Source organism: Chroicocephalus ridibundus, chromosome 7 (genome assembly GCF_963924245.1).
Source record: "Chroicocephalus ridibundus chromosome 7, bChrRid1.1, whole genome shotgun sequence".
Classification (NCBI taxonomy): Eukaryota; Metazoa; Chordata; class Aves; order Charadriiformes; family Laridae; genus Chroicocephalus; species Chroicocephalus ridibundus.
In genome coordinates, this window is record NC_086290.1 from 1,456,407 (window position 1) to 1,465,777 (window position 9,371).

The following is a 9,371-nucleotide window of genomic DNA, read 5'->3' on the forward strand; positions in this document are numbered from 1 at the left end:
GACCGACTCACTGACTTTCCGAGACAAAAAAAAAAACCAAAACCAACCAACCAAACAAAAAAAAGCCTCATTTTTACACCTAACCAAAAATAGCACCCTGGTTTCCAAACAACTGCGAGTTATTTCTGTTCTTTCCACGCCAGCAGACACCCAAGGCCTGTCTGACACCGCGTCCGCGCTGCGGCGAGGGCGGGGAGCGGTCTCACGCCGGGGAGGAAGAGCGCACAGACCCAGTCTCCTGCCGGCTTTCACCACAAAACACCCGACACAGCAAACTGAAAATTATTTTCTAATATTTCTAATAATCCCCTTCAAATTATCACCTCTGTTACAGGGTGGCCGCAGGCTGTTAGATGCAAAATATACGTTAAGGTAGCTTAGATGGCAAATTTTTCCAACATACCATTTCCACAAAGAGAAGAAGGTGCATATCCCGTATGAAACCTTTCCCGTTTTTTTTGATGTACAATCTACACTGGTAAAGACAAAGGCCCGGCATTTTTGCGCACAGATTGCTGTACATCCCCGGAGCAAGGCCTCCCTCTTGCCAAACGTGTTTTGGCTTTAAGGTGAACGACAGGAGAGGTGGAAACAGCAATAGAGAATCTGCTGGAAGAGCACCAAGATAGAGAGATGGGTCCTGACTTTCTGCAAGTTTTAAACCTACTAAGTGCCCGCTTCTCCGCTCTTTAAATAAAAGGGCATCCTTCAGATGGGGTCGCCCCTTCCCTCGCGTCTGTTCTCGTCTTCCTCACCTGAGCCAGGCTCAGCAGAAGGCACCTGCTGGAAACCACCTGCGGCACCTCCTTCTTCGTATTTACATGCTCTTGCCATCGCCGACAATAGTTCTCCTCCAATCCAGCTGCCCTCCAGCTCTGTACTCCCCTCCTTTCTCATTTATTCACATTTTTAAAGATTTTTTTTAACTTTAAAACCCTTTCATCATTCCATGCGTTATCAAGATAGAGCACATTTTGTTCTATTTTACCCAATATTCGTCTCATCTTATAAAACTAGGTCACAAAATTTGCAAGCTTGGGAGTTAGGCTTTGCAGACCCAGAAAATACCACCTTTTTTTTTTTTTTTTTTGTTCTGTGTATAATGCCTAACTCCGAAATATTTACAAAAAACAAGCTCAAAAGTATACAAACACACCGCTTCATTTTAAAATTCCAGTGAGTTATTTACAAAATTCCTTTTCTTCAACCATTTGTGTTTTAAAACAGTTCTGCCTGAAAAAAACCAAACAACCCAACCTGGAGTGCTCTGGTCGACGTGCCAGCCCTGAAATCCTTACAGGAGCCGGCTATGCTAACGGCAGGGAGGGTGTCTTGAAATATTAGGGAGTTTTTCTTGAAATATCGGGGAGTATTTATTGAACGGCATGGACGATTCACCTCTGCTGCCCCCAGCCCCCCCAGGCACTACAATACTGCGGCCTCGGAGCTTGTAACGCTGGCACTCCAGCATATGGACGGAAAAATGATCAAAGATATTCTGAACTTCCCCCGGGAAGTGACACGAAGCACTGGCCGGCTGCGGGAGCATCGTCCCAGGGCCGCAGCGTCGCTGCCGGGTGATGGATGCTGTGGGGAACACAGCCCACCCCGCACCGCATCCCCGCCTCCCCGCATCCCCAGCCACCGTGGCAACCGCGACCGAGGTTTCTCAGCCTCGCTGGGAGCACCGAAGCGCATCGCCTTGGTAACAGACACATTGCCAAACATCCCTCCAACAGGTTCACTTTGTAGGAAAATACGACTTTGGCCACCTCGAAGCATTTGCAAAATTTGACCGTGTCATTGGGTGAAAGGGCAACCCGAGGCACCCCGTTCTTCGACCGCAGATGGTAAGACCTGTGGGGCGACATCTGTTCCGCGCAGCATTTGCTGTCTCTACTCACCCGTGGTTTCCACGATGCCCTCCAGGATGACGACAATCTCAAACTGCTCCGTTTGCATGCTGCGCTGGGAGAGGTCGTAGAAGGGGCTCTTGGCATCTATCACGTGGCAGATGGTGAGCGGGGACACCAGGAAGAGCTGGTCGGCCCCCGTGCTGAAGCCCACGTCCAGCTCCAGCTGGTCCAGCGGCAGGAACTCACCCTCCGGCGTCTGGCGGGACTGGATGGGCAGCGAGGGGAGAGACAGAGAGAGAAATCACGGCTGGAGCAGCCATCCCCAAGGCATCCCGACAGCATCCCGCGTCCCTGCCAGCGTGCCGTGCCACCCCTCACACGAGGCAAACCCCAGTCCAGCCACATGGCCATGAAACGGGTGGAAACCCAGCGCTGGCCACGCAGAGCAGGGATGAATTATTTCTAAGACACATCTTACTGCGGTTGCAGCTCACCAACACAGCAGCCCTGGCAGGACACCCGCCACCGACACAAATCACAGAATGGTTTGGGTTGGAAGGGACCTTAAAGCCCACCCAGTGGCACCCCCTGCCCTGGGCAGGGACACCTCCCACCAGCCCAGGTTGCTCCAAGCCCCGTCCAACCTGGCCTTGAACCCCTCCAGGGATGGGGCAGCCACAGCTTCTCCGGGCAACCTGGGCCAGGGGCTCACCGCCCTCACAGCAAACAATTTCTTACCCATATCTCATCTAAATCACTCTGCCACCAACCTGCCTCACCCAGCAGGAGGAGGAGGTGAAGCCAGCGTAGATCCAGCCTGCCCTTCACCCAGCTTTTCACGTCATCCCTTCCACAGCCAGCGTGCCCGGAGTAGGGCACCCAGACAGTGTCCCTGCCCGGGGGGCTCAGACAAGGGGACATCTCCCCTCAAGACACCCAAACCCTCACAAAATCCATGCTGCGACCACAGGTGAAGGCTCGCAGCCACCTCCAGGGTCCTTCCCACGAGGGATTGTCCATCAACGCCTTGCAGAAAGTGGCAGCAGTTGATTAATCGCCAGCTTTTCCCATAAGAGAGAGCTCCCCAGCGCCGACTAACCAGCCGAGCACACGCTTCTCCAGTGACGCTTTGAGATCGCGGCCCTTTTGGCAAGAGGAGCCCGGAGAAGGGGACGCTGCTACGGCTTTAGTTGGAGCTGCCCGCTAAGACGCTACAAACCGCAATTTAACACCCACACGAGCCCACAAAATCACGCCTAGAGCCGAAAGCTCCAGCTCAGCGCTCGGGCTCGCGACACCTCGCATCCCGGCGCTCAGCACAGCCCTGCCCAAACGCTCCCTCCCCGGCCTTCACTCCCGCTCTTTTATTTCTTCTCCCCGTGTTATGAATAGGCAGGAACAGAACATTACAGCCCTTTGCCGTCATTATTTTTATTATAGAACTTTCCATTTTTGTTACGGAACTCTCCGTTATTCGCTGTTTAGATTTTAAAAAGAAGTTTTGCAAAATGTTGTATTCATCACACATGGCCAAATCCCAGCGTTAAATCGCTGCTTGAGATGCGTTTCCATCATTCCCCACATCCCGAACCCGCACGAAACTCCCCATATTGAGCAATACCACTGACTTGAAATGTTTGGTTTTTTATTTTTAATGGGAGGACGATTACGCCTGCAGGAAGAAGCGTGATCTTTCCTCCAACTTTTGCTCTAACTCTGCTTCCGTTCTCCTCGTTACTCAGACCTATAATTGGAGGGGGGGGGGGGGGCGATGCACAGGGACCAGCGCAGCCATCACCTCCGGACTATCAGCGCTCCCACGGGTGACACCAGCGGCTCCCAGAGAAACCCAGTCCCGTGCTCCCAGTAAAAGGCACTGGGAGCCTGGGGGCAGGGGGTGGGAGGATGCCGGGTGCGCCCCCCAGCGCGGGGGCTGCAGCCGAGCCCCCCGACACGGGGGTCGGGAGCGGGTGGGAGCCCGACAGCAGACGGCAGCAGACAGAGCGCAACCGGATTACGCACCTCGCTTGGGATTTGATTTCTATTTTTAAAATCTTCCCCGAATGGTGTCCGGATTTGAAGGGGATCTAATCCCAAAGAAAACAACCGCGCGTCTCGCCGCCCCGAAGTCCCGGCCGAGAAACGCGCTTAAGTTTTGGGGTGTGGAAACGCAGATTTCCCACACCTGCCTCCGCTGCCCCGTCCCAGCACCGCGCCGCGCAGTGTCAGACGGAGACGGCAGAGCCCAGAAACATCTAGAGCACATCTGCATAAATATCCTGCCTGCGGGGTTTCGTTTGTTCTTTCTTTAGAGAGAAGTCTACTTTTCAGTAAAAAGACAGAAACAGGAGCACAGCAGCAAGTAACGCCCGTAAGCAGGGCATGGCGCAGCGCTGGGAGGGAACCGCTGCCGTCACACGTCCCGCACCCCTACAGCATCCCTATAGCCACGGCGGGGGCAAAGGCTGGCCCACTTCTGGGTGACGTTGTCACTCTGGGGACACCGAGACCCCCCCCGGCCCGGCTTGGATCTGGCTTTGGGACAGAGGAAAACGGTGGCCCCGGGTCAGAGACAACGAAATGCGATTAGGAGTTGCGTGCACCAGGCTTCGTCATGACGGATAATGGTTTGGGGAAGACCTTTAAAGGGCTGGCTGTAAAATCGTTGCTAATTCTGCCCTCTGCTCCTCTGTCGAGGTCTCCAGCGGCCACCGCTGCTCTCCAAAGTGGTTTGGCTTTACGTGGCACTCCTCCATGGACGCTTTCCAAGGAACACCCAGCGGTCTCTGCCCCAAAACCTTAGCCCCAACCAACCAGCCAAAGCCCCCCACGCATGGGGAGAGGACAACGAAGCATCCTCTTACCCTGTTATTTTGAAAAAAAAAATGATTTCTTATATAATGGACATCTTGATGGCAAAAAAAGCAGAGTTAAAGACAACGAGGTCCCTGAGGGACACAGCAAAGTCCAGAGAAGCCGGTATGAACCACAGATGGGGGGAAGAAAGGCGAGGCCGGGTGGGATGCTGCCCGGGAGCCATCCGCTGTAACCGCTGCTGCGGCGCCGGGGGACCTTCCTCCTCCTCCTCTTCCTCCCACCGCCCGCCCCGGGGCTCCTGGGATTCCCGGGGAACCCAGCACACCCCCCTCACAAAAACCCCCCATTTCACAGCTGCAGTAAAATCCGGCGTCACATTGCTCAGCTGCGAGGTCACGTACACCCGGCACGACGCTTCTGCTGGGAGGGAGCTGGGATGAAGACTGAGAGCTAAAATGCTACAGACAAACCAAATGTTATTTTACAGCAAGGCCTGAGCTACGGGCAGCGTTCGACCCAAGGCAGGGCGTGAGATCTCCCGCTGTTGAGCGTTCTGCCGTTCCAGCCGGGGGAGAAATGACCTTGAGTGACTCTTTGGACTCAGCGTGACGCAGGGAGGAAAGTGCAGGCCTTCCAAGTTTCATCCAACTTCTCCGCAATCTTGGAGATTAATTAAAAAGAAAAAAAGAATAGTACAACTAATGAGTCTCTGCACTAACTTGCCATTTTTAAGGTTTATGTTTGGTTTTTTCTCCAGTGTAGTCTAAGCTTACCGGGGAAAAAAATAAAAATAAAAAAAAAGCAAAACCAATGCACTGGGATTTCCAATTTTACATCCATTTTGCAAGTAGAATAACCTTTTACCAGAAGAGAAGCGTTTCAGCAGAAAAATCTGTGAGCAGCCCCACAAGTAACTCTGCCCTCCCGGTTTTGCAACAGAGCAGTGCAGAACCCCTGGAGCAGCCACAGCCCCCGGCCACACATCTGTCCTGCGCAAGCCGAACGCCTGGCCCTGTGTGGCAGCACCCCCTGAAGAGACACCCCTCTCCCTGCTCCAGTCTTTTTTTTTTTTTTCTTTTTTCCTCCTTTTTTCCTTTTTTCCCTTCTTTCTATCTTTTTTCTATATTTTCTTATATATCTTTCTGATATTTTCTTTTATATTTTTTCTTATACGTCTTCTTTTATATTTTTTCTTATACGTCTTTCTTTTATATTTTTTCTTATACGTCTTTCTTTTATATATTTTCTTATATATCTTTCTTTTATATATTTTCTTGGGGTTTTTTATATTTTCTTATATATCTTTCTTTATTTTTTTTTTATATATATATATAAAATATCTTTTTTATATCTTTTTTTTTTGGCCAGGAGGCCTGGCCAAGCACGGCTCCCCCCCAGCAGCGAAAGGATGCGCTGCGCAGAGACACGTGGGAGGGGATGCGCAGAGCCAGCTCCAACTGTATCCATTGAAAAACCACATTTTAGCCCTGTCTCACTCTCCCCCCACATCCACAGCCGTCCGTGACCGCGCTCCGGCAGGCTGGGCGGCTTTGGGCCGGGGAAAGCCCCTCAGGCTGGCAGGCAGGGGACACCGCGGGGTGCCCGGGGCACAGCGTGCCACCACGGCCACGATGGACCCACGGGGGTGGCATCCCTCACGAGCGGCCTTTTCCCCTTCCTACCCCAAATGGAGCCCCAGGGACAGCTGGCTGTTGGAGCTGCCGACGGCAGGGCTCCCCCCGCTCCTCTCCGAGTCTCGCTGGATGTTCCACAGCTGCAAAACCCTCGCCCCGCTGACTCCAGCGCCGCCGCCACGAAACCAGAAGAAACGACAGCCACGAAGCCGCTCTTCCCCTGGTCTAAAGTTCAGGAAATTTTGTGGCGCCACGCTAAGCTTTATGCTCCAACTTTTACAGTTCCCCGTGCGGCACCTCTGGTTACAAAAAGGGCTAATTTCAAAATTTGTAATGGATCATTTGGATCCTTTAAAGCTATTAAAGATGATTAAATGTGGCAGTCCGACCTCTCCCTAGTCAGGACAGCCTCGTCGCAGGAGGCAGCTGGAGGGGTCACCGCGGTGCCCTCTAAAGAGCGGATGATCACTTACCAGGCTAATTGCACGTCATTCAATTTACCCGTCTAAACTTTGACACAAGCAAACAATCAGGGCTGGCTCATACCAGGGAAAAGTGTAACTGAGATTCCAGCTGATTATTCAAAAAGAAAAGAACAGGAAGAGATGCCTCCAGGTCAGCTGCAGCGATGGCATCTTCACCCGCATCAGTCCCCAGCTACAGCCATCATCCGGGCACGGCAGTGAGGAGACACACGAAATTATGGAGATTAAAGAATCTAAAGAATTTAAAGAAATTCCTCTTCCCCTCCAGCTTGTTGAGAGCAGGCACTACCCCTCCTTTCGGCCACAGACTCCCCCCACGGTTCAGGGTCCTGCAGCCCTCACCAAATGCCACAACGATCCTCCCTGCAAACCCCCCATCGGAAAGCACGTCTTTGGGCCAAAACACGACAACTTCAGAAGCCTCCGAGCAAAACGCATCTTGTGCTTCGCCGGATCCGGCCGCAGCAGACGGGGGATGAGCATCCCTCCATGTGGGGGGGGGCGGGGGCAGCCAGAGGAGTGGGGAAGAAAGCAGGACACCTCCAAGTGGGGTGTCCCCCCGGCAAGGGGACCCTGCCTGTCCTTGCAGAGCACCCCCCGAGGGAAGGGCACCCACCTACCCTGCAGAGCACCCACCCCGAGGACAGAGAACCCGTATACCCTGCAGAGCACCCCTATCCCCTGCAGAGCACCCACCCCCAGGGCAGAGAACCCACCTCCCCTGCCGGCCTCGGAAACACGCGGGATGCTCTGCATGCGTCAAACGTCAGCCGAGCCTGCCCCTTCCACCCACTCCACATTTATTTCATCTCCCCTATGAATATGCAGCCGTTGTAGCAAGCCTCAAATAAACACTGGGTTTTTCCCTAGACGTGCAGGGCCATTAGCACGATATTTAAATGTCTAACCCTGGCGTTCTGCTTTCCATGAAGTTCACACACCACATAAATAAAGTTCTGCCTGACTGGACTGACCGTTGCCCCAAAGCACAGAAATATGCCAGAAAGGGAAACAGCTTTCTTTTAAAGTGCACACCGAGGAAGTCAAGCTGTAAGTATTCACTTGTCAGAGAAATCTAGCATTTTAGAGAAATATGTAAATATGCATGTAAACCCAGTGCTGAACACAGCCGTTACCCTGCAAGGCTGCCGGTAAATCAGACGGTTGCGAATAAATCTGGCGCCGGACGGCTGAGCCCAAAGAGCATCGCAGGGACACGGGGGCAGCCCTGGGCAGCAGCAAGGGATGGCAAAGCTCTCCTGCCCAAAAGGGCACGCGGAGGGGCCGCACAGAGGTGGGGACGCGGAGGGGGACAGGGAGATGTCCCTGGGGGACCGGCGGTGGCAGTGGGGCAAGCGTGGCAGGCACCGCACTTACTTTGAGCAGCTTGCAGCGGATCTGCGCCGAGACCATGTGGCTGTTGCGGAGGTTGCCCACCCTGAACATGAGGGTGAGCTTGCCGTCCCGCATGGAGATGGCAGCGTGCTCGCTGAACATCAGGGTCTCGGCCCTCTTCTTGGGCTGAGACATCTTGATGAACATGCAGCCGATGAGGAAGGCGTCCACGATGGAGCCCAGGATGGACTGGAAGAGGAAGAGGATGATGCCCTCGGGGCATTTGTCCGTGATGTAGCGGTAGCCATAGCCGATGGTGGCCTCGGTCTCTATGAAGAAGAGGAAGGCGGAGGGGAAGTTGTAGACGTTGGCCACGCAGGGGGTGTAGCTGTCGTCGTGCGCCTTGTTCAGGTCCCCCCGCATGTAGGCGATCACCCACCACATGGAGGCCATGAAGAGCCAGGCCACGGTGTAGGTGAGGATGAAGATGAAGAGGTTCCAGCGCCACTTGAGGTCCACCAGGGTGGTGAAGAGGTCGGAGAGGTACCGGCTGGTCTCGCCGCCCAGGTTGCCGTGCTGCACGTTGCACCGCCCGTTCTTGTCCACGAAGCGCTGCCGCTTGCCCCGGGGGGCGGCGCGGGGGGGGGGCAGCCCCCCTCCGCTGGCCGAGGTGCTCACCACCTGGTACTCGTCCCCCAGCTTCCTCCGCAGCGCCGACATGCTCCGCTCCGCGATGCTCCGCGCCTCTCCGCGCAGCGCCGCCGCCGCCGCCGCCGCCGCCGAGCCCGGCCCGGCCCGGCCCCGCCCGGCCCGGCACAGCCCCGGCCCGCCGCTCTGCGGGCGCGGAGGCTCGGCTCTGCGCGGCCGCGGAGGCTCGGCTCTGCGCGGCCGCCACCCACGCGGAGCCGGCGGCAGCGGCGGCGCGGCCCCGGGTAGGGCACGGCCACGCCCCCCCGCCAGGCCACGCCCCGGCCGCGCCCCCCCCCCCCCCCCCCGGCCACGCCACGCCCTCCGCATCCCCACTGCGCTCCGCAGCTTCCTCGCCGTCGTCATCCTCCTCGCACCGGGCTCCATCCGCGCACCCTCCGCCTCCCCCCGCCGCGCAGCCCCGGGGAACCTGCCCGCGGGGGGCTGAGGGGAGGCGGGGCACCCCCGCTCCTCCGCGTTCCGCTTTATTTTTATTTTGTGTCGCTGCAGACGGTGAGCAGCGCAACAGCACGCGGCGGGGCCGGGCTCTGCCGCCC

At 55.6% G+C, this 9,371-nt stretch overlaps 1 protein-coding gene across 1 annotated transcript in view; it reads right to left on the minus strand.

Moving 5' to 3' along the window:
* The window catches only part of KCNJ3 (potassium inwardly rectifying channel subfamily J member 3), a 51,064-nt gene extending 42,014 nt beyond the window's left edge, over positions 1-9,050 (minus strand). Inside the window, exons 1-2 of the mRNA XM_063341565.1 lie at positions 8,170-9,050; positions 1,905-2,121 (exon numbers count right to left, since the gene is read on the minus strand). Coding sequence (XP_063197635.1) covers positions 1,905-2,121; positions 8,170-8,847 — 895 coding nt within the window. The 5' untranslated portion in view covers positions 8,848-9,050. The remainder of the gene's footprint in view (positions 1-1,904; positions 2,122-8,169) is intronic.
* Positions 9,051-9,371: the final 321 nt, after the last annotated feature.